Source organism: Trachemys scripta, chromosome 3 (genome assembly GCF_013100865.1).
Source record: "Trachemys scripta elegans isolate TJP31775 chromosome 3, CAS_Tse_1.0, whole genome shotgun sequence".
NCBI classification, from domain to species: Eukaryota; Metazoa; Chordata; order Testudines; family Emydidae; genus Trachemys; species Trachemys scripta.
Window position 1 is genome coordinate 97,858,259 of NC_048300.1, and position 18,269 is coordinate 97,876,527.

The 18,269-nt window shown below is 40.4% G+C and overlaps 1 protein-coding gene across 1 annotated transcript in view; it reads right to left on the reverse strand.

Moving 5' to 3' along the window:
- Positions 1–18,269, reverse strand: part of UTRN (utrophin) — a 501,770-nt gene that overhangs the window by 59,829 nt on the left and 423,672 nt on the right. The window contains exons 62-65 of the mRNA XM_034766878.1: positions 16,846–16,931; positions 10,794–10,951; positions 5,079–5,245; positions 1,386–1,497 (exon numbers count right to left, since the gene is read on the reverse strand). Coding sequence (XP_034622769.1) covers positions 1,386–1,497; positions 5,079–5,245; positions 10,794–10,951; positions 16,846–16,931 — 523 coding nt within the window. The remainder of the gene's footprint in view (positions 1–1,385; positions 1,498–5,078; positions 5,246–10,793; positions 10,952–16,845; positions 16,932–18,269) is intronic.

The following is an 18,269-nucleotide window of genomic DNA, read 5'->3' on the forward strand; positions in this document are numbered from 1 at the left end:
TGCCTTCACAGACACTGAGTTGATCTTTCCACCAGTCTGGGGAGTTCCTCACTCGGAGAGGAGCTGTCATAGGCTTGTTCATGGAGCCTCTGATTGTAGAATAGGTTGTTCTGAGCCAACCCAGGAAACAGCAGTTGAAGGTGTAATATACCTTGCCCCCAAAAGGGATTGTAAAGTAGCCTTAGAGTCCTTTAGTGTGTACAAGAATCCATCGGTGGTCTCCAGGAAAAGCTTATGACCACTGAAGGGGGGTCCTCAACAGTGTTCTAGTCTTCTTTCAAAAACCTTGAGAGTTGGAGGCATGACACCTTGCGCATAACTACAGCGGTGGAGATGGACTTGGCAGCAGCAGCAGCATCCAAGGATGCTTGAAGAGTGGCTCTGGCCAATAACTGGCTCTCTGAAATGATGGACTGGATAACCCTAAACAAACTATTGTAGAAACTGTAAACAAGATAGCTAAAGCATGCTCAAGGTGAACAGGTTAAGGCTCTGTCTCACGCCGAGGTGGTTGAGAAGGGCAGTTCACCTGTGCATCACTATATAGCCTTGGCATTCAGCACAAAGGCACAGAGCACATGCATGGGCTGAACAGACACTGCTAACAAAATCTCTGATCAAGGGCTCAAGAGGCACATGCACACCTGAAGTGGAGCACCTACAGGAACACTATGCGAAGAATTACCAGTTACTTTAGTTAAGTTTCACAGACAACACCTCTTAGAAACAGTCTGAATTGAGAATACCATGACTACTTACATCAGCAAGAAGATGCACAGTTGTGGAAATTAATGGCTGTTAGCTACTGCAAGGGGACTTTTCACATTGCTTTTTGGGGTGTCATAAAAAATAAGCTATTTTGTTTTCATTTCTCAGCAATGATCTAATTAAAAAATCCAAATAAATATTATTAATTCAGGGGAACGGCTGGCATATTTTCAAACCAGATTTTGATAAAGTAGGCCAACTACTGGGCCTGGACAAATTTATCATGTACTTTGAAAAATACTGAAGTTTATTATGAGTACACAAATGTTTATAATGCAGTAGTAGCGAAGTGTATCAATCTAATCTAACAACGCCTCTTCCATGCAAATACTGTATGTATATTTTAGGTTTCTTCAATACAGTACATTTGTTTTACAAAAGAGAAATCTATCTATATTAGAGCTATATATTGCCACCCTCTATCTGACCGCCTTCCATGTAAAATCAATAGCAAGACAAAGTCCCTTAGTGGATTTCATGGAGAAATGCAGCAACACAAGCTATGGTAGAGTCTATACCAAAAAGAGGCAGCCTATTTAGGTGTTAAAGACTGTGAAAGAAAAACTAGACTAATGCAAAAATAATCTACTGGAAACAGTTAGTAAATCAGCACTCACAGGTATACAATACTCCACCATTGGGTAATTTAATTTATGGCCCTTAGCTGTACGGCCAGAAAAGAAACAGCTCTGGCAGACATCATAGTTGAAATGTTTCAGGCTCCGGTACCTGTGGAGACATTAAGCAGAGTGATTAAGTCATTTACCAGAGCTTCCTAAATGTAAGTTCTATTATTTGCTTGCTATTAAATCTCACAAGGTAAATTAGCTTACTTTCGCTCTCTCTTGTGTTCTTAAAAAAGTGGAGAGGAAGTTGCTCTTTGAAATGGTGACAGCTCATTTGACTCGGATGCTCTGCAGCAACAGCAATGCAAGGGGGACACTGAGTTTGTGAAGCTAAGCTTAAAAACCACCGTGTTTGTCTTTATATATTAAATTGTGGGAGCATGGATCATCTGCCTGACGTGGTTAAGGCACATCAGTTTCATAGCCAACAGCAGACCAGGGAGTGATGCTGCCAGCATCACATCCAACTGCCTTTGATTGCCCTAACCTGATAGATCAGATACCCATTGTGCAGCTGGATGAACTGGAGGTGGCCTTTCTGTGTGAGATCAAGCAAGCCTTGAATCCACGATCTTCAGGACCGTAGTCAAGCGCCTACCACTGAGGCGCTGCATCTCCAGAACAGTGCCTGATCTAAGCAGCATGTTTCAGCATCTGCTGCAGGATGTAGCCCCATGTCTGTGTATCTGTGACACTTCGGAACAGAAAACCTTGCAGAGCATGAAGTCATATGCGGGGAGTAGGGGTTGGCTCGGGAGGTATAACATGAAAAAACAGAGTTTATAATTCTATCATTTAAATCCACTTTTAAAACTCTTTGTTGCTTTGTTTCTTTTAGTAACAACACGTTTACAAAAAATATGCCCCAGCAACCCTTCTGCGAACATTCACAATTTACCCCCTTCCTTGGCATAATAGAGATCTTCATCTATGTAGCAGCATAGCATAAAAACAACAGTTAGTAGAGACAGAAAAACATAGCAGTATCGCAGAGTTGATTTAGGATCTGTGTAAAGCCCCATGCAAGGGCTGATGTGTAAACTGCATCACTCTAGAATACAGGAAGACACCTCTGACCCACAATTTCTCCTCCGCTGTCTCCTTTCTTAAGGGGATCATATTTGCTATTGACCTATACTAGCAGCAAATTGCAAAGCCCCCCTTCACCTGATACCAACTCAGCTGCACTGCCCAGAAAATGTGGCGGTGAAACTAAGGGTGAACAGCATGCACTCACTCCTGCATGCCTAGACCCAAGATCCAGGTAGCCCACATAGGAGTGTAAGGGGGTTCTTACCCTTCCACCTCTGTGCAGGTGTGCAGCCTGGCTCAGATCTAGCCCCAGTTAGAGAAAGCAAATAAAAACAACCCCCCTAAAATAGGTTGCATGTTTCTAAACTGCACTTGCACATATGATCTGGTATGTCTTGATTTCAGCTATCAGAACCCAGCAGGCAGGGGCTGCTTATGAGTGAGCCAATTCAGGCTTGCTTTGGTCTAAAGAAGCCATGTTTTGTTGGAGGGATTTATCATTGTTTTCTTTTTCACTTCTATCTCAATTCTCGGAAGACTTCCAGCCCCACAATTTGCCAGAAGTTAAGCCTGTAGCAGCAAAGGTTGCCTGATCTTTTGGCCCAGGTTCCAAGAAATTAAAGGGAGCAGTGGAGCTCGTATCTGCGCTGTTCTGATTTTAGGATAGTGACTTCCAGTAGCTAAGCAGATTTAACTAAAAATGTCAAGTTACTGTGTACCAACACATGAGAGAAAAATAGAATTATCCTCTAAGAAACTTTATGCAGTAGAAACTAGAATGACTGACAGTGTTCAGTGACACCTGGGTGCTGATGCTGATCAATGATAAAAAGGTGTTATAAACAAGCTGCCTCGAGTGGCATGATGTTATATAAACCTCTGACTGTGTTGGATAAAAATAGCTATTTTCCTGCCATCTTCCTGCTCTCAGCTTGTCTGTCTTTCTTTTCCATCTGTTTTTTTTCTGTGCTTTTCCCCTAGAGGGAGTTGAGTAAGATTCCTGTGTTTGGGCCCTTTATTGTTGCCCTTAAAAGGATAGAGGGAGGGGCAAAAAGAGGAGATTCTTTATAGTTCAAATGAGCACAAGAATCACCTGTCCCACCAGACCTTCTCTCAGAATGGGCTGAATTGTCTTGAAAGGGACATGAGGGAGAGTTGTAAGAGGCAGATCCTGCTTTCTGTAGCTCTTAATGTCACAGGTTACCTTCATGCGCACAGCAAGGTTAAGAGGAAGTGATATGAAGATCCTAAACTTTGCTCTGCTCTAGTATGCTTTTATATGGGATCAGCATATATGTATTCATTAATTATTTGTAACAGAGGTTTCAAGTGTGGTCACCAGCCTACACAAATCATATTTTTGGGACTAAGTTGGAGAATGTTCACTGTCTTTTTCTTTTAAAATTTCCCAGGCTTCTTTTGGACAGACATGGGAAGAGAGACCCAAGTTAGATTGTGTTTAGTGCTTTTGGAGAGAGATTGTACAGAAGACTCATCATAGCAATGTATTAATGCTAGAGCCAAAATGAAGAGAGATTGCAGCTTTAGGGTATTTTAATATTGGCTAGTGTCCATTACTTTGGCATGATTTGCTGGAGAGCATAATGCCAGATTCAGTATAAAGTATAAACATGAATAAATATATATATAAAACTTTCCTGCTGCTCAGTTCTATTTCTGATGTCTACAGAGCACATAAGCTTATTTATACTTCATTCACTGCCTATTTGCCTCCACTGATGCAAAGACACCTCTGTAATAGCATTTCTGGTACACCGGTCAATCACAGAGCCCTTTAGAGTCTATCAGCACCATTTGCAGAAGGTAGGGAAAAAAAACTAGCTCTGGGGACACAGCAATGAAATCTAGATTCTGAGCAGCTGAGGAGAGCAAGAGGAACTCAATAGCCAGAAGGGAGGGCAGTGGCAAAACAAAGACGGGCAAGTAAATTGGCCAGAAGATATGATCTATTATATTATTAAGAAAAACCCATATCTAGGGCCCTACCAAATTCACGGTCCATTATGGTAAATTTCACGTTTTCAGATGCTTAAATATGAAATTTCACGGTGTTGTAACCATGGGGGTCCCAACCCAAAAGGAGATGGGGGGAGGGGGTGTCACAAACCTGTTGTAGGGGGGTCATGAGATTGCCACCCTCACTTCTGTGCTACTTTCAGAGCTGGACAGAGTGGGGATGAGGGGATGCAGAGCTATCGGTAGCCAGGAGAGATACCCAAGAGCAGCCCTTCAGGGAAAGAGCAAGTCCTGTCCTGCCCCAGCCCTGTCCAGACCAGCAGCTAGGAGCCCCTTTCCTGGGGCGCTCCCAGAAGCACAGGGAAGATCGGATCCAACTCCACACACCTCCTCCAGCTGCAGGAAACTCTGGGACTGCTTCCCAGGCCCAGAGCGTCCTGCAGCAGGTGGAGGCACCCGGAGGTAGGTCTAATCTCCCCGACCCTCCCGAGCGGCTGTGCAGGGGGATGTCCCTCCCCAGCCCAGCCAGAGCTAGGAGCTCCCTTTGCTGGGGTGCTCTTAGGAACAAGGGGACATCAGATTTCATGGGGAAGGGCTTATTTCATGGTCCTTTCATGGCCATGAAATTGGTAGGGCTCTATCCATAAAACTCTGTACCAATTCCACTCTTCTTACCTAAAGCCAACAATTGGACATTCCTTGCAGATGTTGCACTTGGCCTGGTGTTTTGCTGTTTCTGCAGCTGCCACTCGGTGCAGAACTGGTAGCCATACCATAGACTGCGGCTCCAAACGCATCCAGTCTATAAACTGATTTACGCTAATTTCCGGCTTATTGTGATTCTGGTGAAGGAAAAACCAAAACATAACAATAAACAATTAAAACACAAGATTTTTTCCCCCCATCACTCTATTTTAAAACCAAAAATCAACCCAGCTGTAGGCACTGCACAAAAAAACCAACAATATAATTATAAATGAGATGTAAGACACAGTCTTCCTTAAATTTCAAGTAAAGACAAACTAATAAGGTGAGCCTGTAAAAAAGGGGGAAGAAAGCCGAGAAGGTAATAAATACGAAGCTACTGGTAATCCATGCTAAAAATTATCTTTGGGTATGTCTACACTACGAAATTAGGTTGATTTAATAGAAGTCGATTTTTTAGAAATCGATTTGATACAGTTGATTGTGTGTGTCCCCACTAAGTGCATTAAGTCGGTGATGTGCGTCCACAGTACCGAGGCTAGCGTTGACTTTCAGAGCATTGCACTGTGGTAGCTATCCCACAGTTTCCGCAGTCTCCACCGCCCATTGGAATTCTGCATTGAGCTCCCAATGCCTGATGGGGCAAAAACATTGTCGCGGGTGGTTCTGGGTATATGTCGTCAGGCCCCCCTCCCTCTGTGAAAGCAACGGCAAAAAATCGTTTCTTGCCTTTTTTCCTGGGTTACCCGTGCAGATGACATACCATGGTAAGCATGGAGCCCACTCAGCTCACTGTCACCATATGTCTCCTGGGTGCTGCTGGCAGACGCGGTACTGCAGTGCTGCACAGCAGCATCCCCTTGCCTTGCCTTGCGGTCGGCAGACGGTGCAATATGACTGCTAACTGCCGTTGTCGTCCTGTGGATGCTCCTGGCCGACCTTGGTTAGGTTGGTCAGGGGCGCCTGGGCAGACATGAGTGCTCCTTGCCGGCCTTGGTGAGGTCGGTGGCGCCTGGACAAAAATGGGAATGACTCCAGGTCATTCTCTTCTTTAAGTTTTGTCTAATGGAGATTCAGTCCTGCCTGGAATATCATGCCAGCTGGAGGCTTGTGCCTTGCGCGGTCGCACCTACCCCTTGCTCCCATGGCTCATGAAGCCTGGACAGTATTAAGGATCAGTTCAACTATAGCCTGAGCAAGTGCATAATGGTGGTAGAACGTGCCTTTGGACATTTAAAAGGTCGCTAGCGCTGTTTACTGACTTGGTTAGACCTCAGCTAAACCAATATTCCCATCGTTATTTCCGCTTGCTGTGTGCTCCACAATATCTGTGAGAGTAAGGGGGAGACGTTGAGGCAAGTTGCCTGGCCACTGATTATGTGCAGCCAGACACCAGGGCAGTTAGAAGAGCGCAGCAGGGCGCGCTGTGCATCAGAGAAGCTTTGAAAACCAGTTTCATGACTGGCCAGGCTACGGTGTGAAAGTTTTGTTTGTTTCTCCTTGATGAAAACCCGCCCCCTTGGTTCACTCTACTTCCCTGTAAGCCAACTGCCCTCCTCTCCCCTCCCCCCTTTGATCTCCGCTTGCAGAGGCAATACAGTCATTGTTGTTTCAAATTCATGAATTCTTTATTAATTCATCACACAAATGGGGGGATAACTGCCAAGGTAGCCCGGGAGGGGTGGGGGAGGAGGGAAGCACAGGGGTGGAGTAGTTGTAGGGGCACCCCCTAGAATGGCATGCAGCTCATCATAGAAGCAGCATGTCTGGGGCTATGATCCGGAGTGGCCGTTTGCTTCCCTGGTTCTTTGGTAGGCTTGCCTGAGCTCCTTAAGTTTCATGCGGCACTGCTGCGGGTCCCTCTTATAACCTCTGTCCTTCATGCCCATGGAGATTTTTTCAAATATTCTGGCATTTCGTTTTTTGGAACGGAGTTCGTATAGCACGGCTTTGTCTACCCATACAGCGATCAGATGCAGTACCTTCCGTTCGGTCCATGCTGGAGCTCTTTTGCGATTCTCAGACTCCATGGTCACCTCTGCTGATGAGCTCTGCATGGTCACCTATGCTGATCAGCTCGCCATGCTGGCCAAACAGGAAATGAAATTCAAAAGTTCACGGGGCTTTTCCTGTCTACCTGGCCAGTGCATCTGACTTGAGAGTGCTGTCCAGAGCGGTCACAATTGAGCACTCTGGGATAGCTCCCGGAGGCCAATGCTGTTGAATTGCATCCACACTACCCCAAATTTGACCCAGCAGGGTCGATTTCAGCGTTAATCCCCTTGTCGGGGAGGAGTACAGAAATCGATTTTAAGAGCCCTTTAAGACGACAAAAATGGCTTCGTCGTGTGGATGGGTGCAAGGTTAAATTGATCTAACACTGCTAAATTCGACCTAAACTTGTACTGTAGCCCAGGGCTTTGAAATAAAAGTTTTTTTAGAAGGAATTGGAAAATCAATGGAAAGCAAGATCTGCACTGAAAGGCTACCTTTAGAAAAGGCACACTTGCCTGCTGATGTAAGATGTGGCGACAGGCCACCTAAAAAGCATAAAGTATTTGAGTGTAATTACTCAACGTGGTGAGGCTAAAGGAAGTGATCTACAATGTTTAGGACTTTTTAAAAAAAATAGCCAACATTGTTAATTTAAACAAACGTAAAAAATCTAATATAAATAACAATTTAAAGTAAATCTATAGGCAGCCAAAATATTATCACACTTCTTCCAGGTGGCAAGCAAACATGCTTTTTCAGTCTAAATATGTTGATATCAGTGGAGAAACCTTGAAAAAATGGAAATATATCATATTTTATGATCATAAGGACCTGTGCTGCTGTTCTGAGTTCATGGCAAGATAAATCAGACACAGCCTAAAAAATATCAATGGTAAGTAATAATGCATGACCAAAAGTGACTCCAAGATTATTAACCTACTCATTGCCCAAATGAATCCCTCTCAGTAAGTGAGAACACTAAGGAAGACAGTAATAATGAGCTCTACCCATCAGTAAGACATTTGTTTTCACAGGATTAAGGACAAGATAGCTCTGACACATCCAGCTGAAAATATCATCCAAGCACTCCTCTAGAGCAGAGGCTTAACTGGCAGGGTCCACCTGACAAGAGAGATGTAACTCTATCATCAACAATATAATGATACCCTAGTGTGTGTTTAAAGATTATCTTGCCAGGAGGCATTATGCATACACTGAAAATTATGGGATATGAGATTGATCCTTGAGGGACAGCACATCAAATCCCTTAGTGGTGACACACAGAAAGTCCATCACCACCAATTGAATCCTCTCTTCCTAGAGAGGACTTGAACCACTTGAGGCCAGTAACAGACACACTAGCAATATCTCCTATTTACTGAAGCAGTAGTATGAAAGTTTAGGAGAGGTCCAGGGGGGCCAACCTGCAAACTGATCTTGATCTTAATCCAGCAGATTACTCATGAAACTAATTCATAGATTCCAAAGCCAGAAGGGGCCATTGCTATCATCTAGTCTGACCTGTATAACACAGGCGATAGAACCTCCCCAAAATAATTCCTAATAAACATGGTCTTCATTCCAAAGGAAGACCAGAACCCACATTGGAATCTACCACTTATCTCTTATAAAACAGTTTATACCACTCAATCTTTCCAAGCTCTGAACTAGTAACAAGGGAATAAAGCACAAAAATCACTGGAAAAAAAATCCCAGAAGCTGCAATAAGGAAAGGTAAAAGAAGAGATATTGCCTCTCTTCCACAGAAGTCTTCTAACATTCTCTTTTGTAGGATTTAATAAAGTCACAATACTATTAAATGTCTGACATTTCACTTATGGAGATTGATTTATATACAGCATAGTGACTTTTTAATCCCTATCTGAGTCTTAGCATTGCTCAAAGGCAGCCACATTCACAAAAATAATAAATGCAACCAATGTAATTATCACTACGAAACAGCTAGAGCCTTGGGCATCCTTTACAAATTCAAAATTTGGTTGTGTTCCATTAGAACGTCTTCTCTTTCCTCCTAGCTTCCCTAAAAAGACAGACATCCCCTGCAGCCTAATCAACATCCTGTATGCAGCTGAACTGCAGTCCTGTACTATGATCTGTCTGCTGTATAAAGACTCCAGACATATAAATGACTATGTTGCAAACATTGTGAAATTGCCAACTCCCTTGTCAAAAAACTAACACTAAGTCATCTCCTGGTGCGTAGGATCAAAATTACTAATAACATCACTCCCCTGAACTGCTGAGATGAAGCCTTGTTCCAGCAGAAGAAAGCGTGTTGTTCCCACAATATAAGGCCCAAAAAATGTAACTGCTACCATAAGTTTTAACAGGGCTGAAGGCTGCCAAGACTGCCATAAGCCTAAGAATTTTAAGATATTTTCAGATGCACTCAGAATAATTTTGTGGATCTTTTCCTGCATTGATAAGTCATTCACTGGAGTTACCTTTTAACAAAATCCTCATCTTCTTGTTTTCTAGAGTATGCAGGTCTCTGAATAAAACTTAACTGATGCATTATGTTTTTAAACACCCATCTGTCTATTTTGTATATGCCTTTTAAAAGTGGAGATCAGGAGCATACTGTACTTCTAAGAGGAAGGATTGTCCAGTGGTCAGGGCACTAGCTAGGACTTGGGAGCCAGAGTTCAATGCCCTTCTCTGCCACAGACACTGATTCTGGGTGTGTGACTAAGCTTCGCTATGCCTCAATTCCCCATCTGCAAAACTGGGATAATAGTACTTCCCTACCTCTGAAGGGTGGTGTGAGGATAAATACATTAAAGACATAAGTGCTTTGAGATCTACTGATGAAAATTGCTATATAAGAGGTATTATTATTATTTTCAGTATGGCCATCATCCAAAGACAGCCTCACAGTCAATAATTTGACTCTCATTTTCCATACAACCCACGAAGAGAAAACAAAAACCTTTTAAAGAAATTTCAGATGTCTTAGATGGTTTTGACTCAACAAATCCTGCATCTTGGCAGGGCGTTAGACTAGCTGACCCTCTTCATCTCTTCTAACTCTGTTGTTCTATGATTTGTGCAAAAGACAGACAGAGAAGAGTCATGGTTACCACCTTAAAACAGGTTTTAGATGTTTCATCATTATGGACTGGGCTTACTCTGTCTTTTCTTTACTACAAAAACAAGAAAAGCAATCCTTACATTGTTGTTTTGCCATTAATGGGAGCCACAGGTGTAACTGAAAATTACACCACTTATTAAAGTATGTAACTGTGGATTCAGATGTCTGCCTTTACAAAGCCAAGTTAAAAAATTTTGGCCTATAGCTGAATTACTTTAGAGTAAATAAAAATGTGTAAAATTATTTTTTCACATCTGTAATAGGTATTTCTTAATATAGCGCTAATGCATAATTCTTTTTTGTTTTCCAGGGTGGTCCAGTCTATACCTTGAAACCATTGACATATTTTAACTCTTGATCTTCCTTCTGTTGGTCTTCCATGAAAGAGCTGGATGCTCATTCTAATTACATGTTTGGATGAAATATACTGTGTGCCTTTTATTATTTTTAAACTTTACTATGAAGAGACTGTCTGCTAATTCCATGACCTAAATAAAGTTTGTGAATATATAAAGAGGTATAAAACAAAAAGATACAACAGACACATTTCATACATAAAGAAAGGTTGTTGATCTTACCTGCTGGAAGCAACTACGGACACTGGGTTCAATATTACTGCCACCAAAAGCTGCTACTTCTCCAAACTGCCTGGGGATCTGGATGGCATCATGAAGCAGAAGGCCAAGCTGCCTCTGGTCACACATTTCTGTAGGCCCTGCCACTTCCTTAAAGAGACCTGCAATACAGACAATAGTTGATGGCTCATATTGGAAAGTCATTTTAGTCTCAGTCTGCTCTTTTTTCTTTTTCTAATTTATTTCTCAGCACTTCAGCTCTATGGGTTTAATAACATTTCCTATTCCAAATGTAATTACAATGGCTCTGATTCTCCCATGGCTTACAACCATTTTATCCTAGTGTAAATCAATTAACTTCAATAGTATTTTTCCTGATTTACACTGGTGTAAATCAGGATAGAATCAGACCCACTAAGTGTAGTTTATGCTGCTTATTTTAACATTCTTTACAACAAAAAGTGGAATAAGCACTACCGTATTGTAGCTCCCGACTTACAATCAATCAACTATCTGATAAAAATGTGGGAAATACCACAAAACAAAATAACATAGGATTAAAATAAGACATTATATTTATTTTTGCAACACTTATAAAGATTTCTGTGTTATCACAGGAATGACCCGTACATCTGACAACAACATTTTATGCTAAAACTTGAGCTATCAGCAGGTGAGAATGTGAAAGAAGAAAATTTGCATCTGAACTGGGAGTGGTCAGACGTGGTACATACAAAAGTTGAAAGATTTGAGAACCAGCCAACTGGTCTCTGATCTATCTACAGCTACTTATGTTACACCCCTGATAACCACATCCTTCCACGCACTTTCCTTTTACTGGTCCCTCTTTTCCTGCGGCACGTCAACCCCTGGGGCATAACTAGGAGTATTGGTATGATATTAAGAAAAATTGAGGCTGAAAAAGGTCAGGAAAATAGTTCCTGATAGTGAGACCTATTGGACATTGGAACAGTTTTTCAAGGGAAATGTTGGAAGCCACTTGAATCATTTAAAATCAGGCAAGACAAGCTTTGTAGAATAGTTTGTCGGCAACAATTTTGCACTGACTACTGAATATGGATTAGATGCAAATCGAATAGGTCTCTTCCATTTCTCATTTATATAAATTCCGACCACTCAGGAGATAATTGTATTAGTTGGATGTTTCTGCCTAAATGATCAGCAACTAAATAGTTAACAGGGTGACCATTTAAACTATTACTTAAAACTTTAGCTGTTGAGATTAATGGAGCAGTGAAAAAAAAAAATCTCAGAGCTGTTTTTCCAGGGTGCTGAACAGAGTCTCAGGAAGAGAGCAATGCAGCAATTCATATTCACTCAAAAGGTTTTTTTCACAGCTAAGAAATTGAAGGGTGAAATTATGGACCTCGTGAAGTCGATGGAGGTTTTGCCTCTCTGTTCCCAAATTTTCCTCTGTTCCCAAATGAGGTCTTTCATACTTTTTCATTAAAAAAAGAATCTATTTGTACAGTTTTCCATATATTGCACCTCTCTTATCATAACACACATGTTGTTTAAGAATGAGTATAGTTAAAAATCCCATCTGACTACATTTCTGATGGAGAAGCAGGAAGAATCTGTTAGCAGGTGTAAGCACTTTTCATAAAAATTGGGCACAGATGTTTTTTGGTATGTTGGTTGGGGGTCGTAAGAGGAATTTCACAAAAGGGACATCTGGATTATTAACTGCATTTTGGGAATTTTGATGCATTTCTTGCTGGTTCTGGCAGCCTCGTCCTAGGCTTTCAGAGTCCTGGCCAGTTTTCTAGGGAACAGTAGTTGGAGTTGTTTTTGTAGCAACTACGGGTCAGCTTTGCAGAGCTGATGGGAGGACAGCTATCTCAGCCCCCTTTGAAGTGTTTCTGCTGGTCTCTGTGCATACTAGAAGCTGACGCAAAGGCAGGCACAAGGGCTTGGCAGTGACTGGGAGAAAGGTGGAATAGTACATCTTCCAAAATTTTAACTCTTCCATTGATGGGGGGTAAAAAGATGAATTAAGAAGGGGTAGGGGGAGAGAAAAGTGATCAGACGATGGTGATATAGGTAGGAGATTAATTTTTTGCAAAAGGGATTTGTTTAAATCATTCACAATCCCTCCCTGTGAATGACTAATCCAGGGAGACTGACAGTGCTGGGGCCAAGTGTAGAGAAGTCGGGGGCACCCAGCACCAGCAGCTTGTCTGTGTTGTGCCAGGGAAAGAAACCTCCTGAATCAAGAATACAATAAGCCAAAGCTCTAGCACTTTCTGACCAACTGACTTCAGCTAGCCTAGAAACAGGAAAAAAAAAGGTTCCCCTTCATGAAGATGAAAGGAAAGGTGAGATGGGGGATCTGAGAGCTTAGACATATTAGGGGTATGGGGGAACCTAATCTAATACTCCCAAATTCCTGAGAATGCACACACAATGTTCTGATGAATACAATTCTGTGTCACTCAGACCTGGCTTATTGGAAAAAGAGTCTTTGAAGAAATATGACCACAGGTTGGTAACTACAGTGCAGGAAAGTTTGTTCAACAGTATCATTCCCAGTAAAAATTCCACCACAAGCATGTTGTCTGTGTCTTTTGCTGGAAAAGATTGCTGAGCCATCACATTACATATTTAGCACTGTCAAATTTCAGCCATTCAAGCAGCTGCAAAGAGCCCAGTGACAGAGACTCCATAATTACAATGGAATATGGCCTTCATTAGAAGCATAAACAGAGAAAAACGTATTTAAGACTAATTTAATTTGTTCATTCTGATTGTTTTAGAAATGGGGTCCATTTCCCCCCCTAAAAATAAAATGCAGCACTAGCAGTTCCAATCCTTACAAAGGATGAGGCGCCATGGGTTGCTTCTCCCACAGTTGAACTGGAGTCAGTTTTCCAGGATCTTGTACATTTCTTGAAAACTGAGTTACTGAACCAAAAGTAGAGATCTTTCAATGAACAGCCTTCCTCGTGGCATCCCAAATCCTACAGTTCCTAAGCACTGCATGGCATCATCCCAAAAGCCAAGGAAACAGTAATTTTCAGATTTTTCTGTCAGTCTCTAAGATTGTTTTAATTGCCATTCACATTTAGCCTCATATCCTGGGGATGAGTTCCAGATTCAGTGCCAGAGTTCAATAAATAATTAACATATCATTTATTCAAGTAAATTTACCTTTGTTTTCTGCTCATGAATTGTAAGCAAGCAGAATGTGCTTTTTTTTTTTTTTAACGTATTTGTTATTTGAATTTTGCCAGTTGTTTTCAATTGTGGATTGATTGCAAACCATTTTCTGTAACTACCTGATAATCAGTCTTCAAGTTATGTTTCTTAGTTGTGACAGGTCAGATAAGTCACGTAGTGTTGCTTCTGTTTTCTGTCTGGATGAGTGTGAAAGAACTCAGTCATAAATAATCACGTGTGAATTTAAGCTTTGGTTTCTGTGAATACTTACATACGACTTTGAAATTTGTTTTCCAAGAGTATTTGTGCCAGTAGAACTAAATAACTCATAAATGGCCTATTTTTTCTGCAGTATAAATGATGTTATGTAAATAACTGATAGTAATAATAGTAATGATACTATATAAAATAACCGATAGTAGTAATAGCAATGAATAACAGGCATTTTGTTTATTCTGTTCTTAATATTTCAGAATTAGACTAGGTTATATAGTTATTAAAGCAACTAATAAACATTTTAACACATTCATTAACTCTTTGTTTGCTGTATACCTCTAGTCTCCAGCTCAGAAAGCACTTAAGCATGTTCTTAACTCTACCTCTATTCAAGAAAACACACAGGCAAGTGCTTAAAGTTAAGCATAAGGATTTTCCTGAATAGGGATGCTTTCTTGAACTGGGGCTTTAATTGTGTACTCCTTTTTCTTAATACAACTAGGGATTTTATTCGATAAAGCTTCTTCCTTATATCACCTACACAAATCCAGTCTTGCAAAGACGACTGGGAAGCAGTTTAATTATATCAGGAATTGCTACACCAAAACATATTTTCAGAATGCATCTGAGTCAAAGCATTCCTAACTCTATGGGACATGAACTTGGCTTTATGTGGTTGATAAACAAATAATAAACTAATAATGTAAATGGCAGAGTAGCCCAGGGGGAAATTGTTCTTCATTTCCCATAAAACCAACTTCCCAAAAACAGAGCAACAGAGGAAGATGCTACCAACAATCTGTGTGGATCAGTTGCTTTAAGACAATTTGACCACATTAGATAATGCTCTGACCCCTCTAAAGAAAAGTCTTGTATTGTGACAAGCTCTGGAGGTTCATCAGGAAGCGGACACTAAAGCTGACAATTATGAATTGTCAAAACCCGACATACTGAAAAAGAACCGGATATGGAAATGAAAATATAAAAAGATATTTTATGTTAAGTGACAAGAGTAACTGTTGAAGTCCTAAAAAAACAGATAAGGAAGCTATTTAGATATCTAAAGTCTCTATGATATGATGAGTTTTAGAATTGAACTTGTGATTGTCTTAGTACACAAATCTTCTGAGACAAGTTAACCTTTTGTGCCCCCAAAATACCACAACGCTTCACTTTAATTTGTTTCTGAAGAATCCTGTAAACGTGTAAGTCAATTATGCAAATGTGTACTGGTGGTCAATTGCCACTTTTGTTTTATATTAGAAATAATTGCTGAAATTTACCTTCACCTAGCCAATTTACTATTCAACTTAAATGTTTGTATTTAGTCTCTACAGGCATATTTGATCAACAAGGTCTATTTTACATTGTTGAGGGCAATTTTGAGTTTGAAAAAAAAAATCAACCTCTATGAAGTTTTTCTAAGCTTTTGGTTAGCTCTTACCATTTTATCAAGGGAATCTAACCCTTAGACCCTACAATCAGCTTTTCATTTTTCACAAATCCCATTCTGCTGCCTTATTATGAATTTTGATTTGTTGTATAGGGACTCAGACCTCTCCCTTGTTCATGAAAACAAAGACCAATTCACATGAACTAAACTATGCTAGGGAATTAAAAAAAAAAATTTACAACATACTGGGGAGAGACTATGACTGTACAAAATCATAGATGTTGAAATTGGCCCCAATGCACAAGATTTTTGCTAATGTAGACATGGTAATCAACAGTTTACACGAAAGTGCTCTTTAAAAAAGCCAGGAATATAGTCCCCAAAAGCTCCACAGTTTTCTGTGAAAGGTATAACAAATATTCTCTCTATATACTTTTACTTACTTCTGCTTCTGTGAAATGTGTCGGACCGCTACTCCCATAAAAACTAATTTTAAGTTCCATAAGTCCATACTGTATTATTATAATTATTATAGTCTTCCCCTAGGATTGCACTAGTCCTTTGTTCTGAATTACTCATAAGTACTGTACAAAAGAATGTCACTACATGTTTCTGCAACTATTTTTGCTAAATGTTGCTATTTTACTAAATGTTTTCAAAATGTTCAACATCCTCAAATATTTCAAAATATCTAAATCAATATAACTTCATGCCTTTGTTGTATTACATTGGCCAAGGTTTTGGCAGGAAGTTCAGATGATGGAGCAGTATCTGCAAAGTGGCAGTCATCCGTCCTCAAACAGACCCATTTAATGCAGCTGCTGTATTTTGGTATATTTCCTTGCAGTAGTTTATCAAACCTATGCACCCGTTCCTACCAACTCTGACTTGTTTGATTTTTCCATAAACTGAACATATGAATGTTGCACTATTTTGTTAAATGGGCAAAGGATCATTCCAAATAAACGTAAAACAGGACATTTTTCTGGCTTCTCCATAGAAACCATGTACAACCACTTAATCCCGCTTTACCATATGTTGTAACTGCATAATTTACAAATCACAGCATAAAATCTACTTGCCCACACTTTACCACTATGACTGATGACCATGCAAAAGCTAATGTTAATCTACTATTGCATCCGCATAAAAAAATATTTCTTATCCTGGACAAGAGGATAATTATGATTTTTGTTTAAATTATGACTCTGTCTTTTAATATAAAAAGTACAGATTTACACATTTTATGGAAAAATTCTTACTTACATCTGTACTTTTCTTCTAGAAGACCCTTGGAAAGAGACATCAACCCAATCTTCAGGGACTGCACTCTGATTTTTCCAGTCCGACCCCTGAAATTGCACAAAGCTATTAGAGAGCTTAAATACAGTTAATATTATAATATAGGTTCATTCCAAATTCAAAACACCTGGCAAGTTATACAAACTATACCTAAATTCTTTAAACAAGATACTTCAGGTCTTTAGAACTGATAATCACATTAAGGGAATTCTCCTTCACAAAAACTCCTCAACTTGGGTACACGTCGTCTTAACATTTCACATTACCCCAAAAATGATGAAATTTAGCACTATAAAAATCATAGCATTATTTGCTAACTGTGATTTACACAATAAAAAGTACACACCAGTAGACAGCTGGGAAGCACACTGCACAGTGAGAGATGGGATCTGTAAAATGAAGCCGAGCTCTGATACTGTACAGATTCATTAATGTTTTTCACCCATTAATCTCTTTTTTAAAACATTTTGGTGTATAGGTGCACCAGTACATAAACAGCCGAATGTATATGCTAATTAGAGAATGTGGAGCTGTTTGCAATATGACTTGAGACTCATGCTGTCTGACATTTAAAAAAAATATCAGGATACACACGGGGCTCCAAATGATACAATTTTAAACCCATAAGCAAAATGCAGTTCATAATTGATACTAATGTGATGAAATCAGGAAATGGAGAGAAAGCACCATAATTAAGAAAATTCAAAAGCTCATTGCAAAAACTGCACTAATTAAGGACTTGCTGATTTTTGCCTTTACTAATGACCCTTCCAAGGCTGAAAAATATGCACATGTTTTTCCTTCATTTTTGACATGGTGTGCATGAGAGGAGGTGTTAAAGCAACACACACTACTCACACTTTTTGTTTATTTGAAAACAAAGCCTTGTTTTGAAACAAAAAGTGAAACAAATGGGAAATTTGTCAAAACTGATCCTTTCCTTTCCCGTGAACAGTTCTTATTTTGATAAATTGTCACTTTCTACTTCAAAAAATGTTGTCAAAAAATTCTGGACTAGTTCCAGTCTCAATCTCTCATCCCAGGCTCCTAGTCCAATTTCAGAATCCCCCATTCACCCCAGATTCCTTGTCCTCACCCCTGTTGCTAACCAATGCTAGTTCTTCCCCCTATATCCCAGCTCCTTGTCAGACCTACCTTCCCTTCCCTATCAATTCCTTCCCTCCTGCCCTACTGGTTCTCTGTCCCAGCCTCTTTGCCCAGCCAGATCAAATGTTTCTCTTGGCTCCTCATCCAGTCTCAGTCTCCTCGCCATCTATTGGCTCACATTCCCATACAGCACATTTTCCTCCCTAGATCCCGGTCCCCTTGACCAACCAGTCCTAATCTTCCTTCCTGCTGTTAATCTTAATCTCTGCCAACCCAAATAC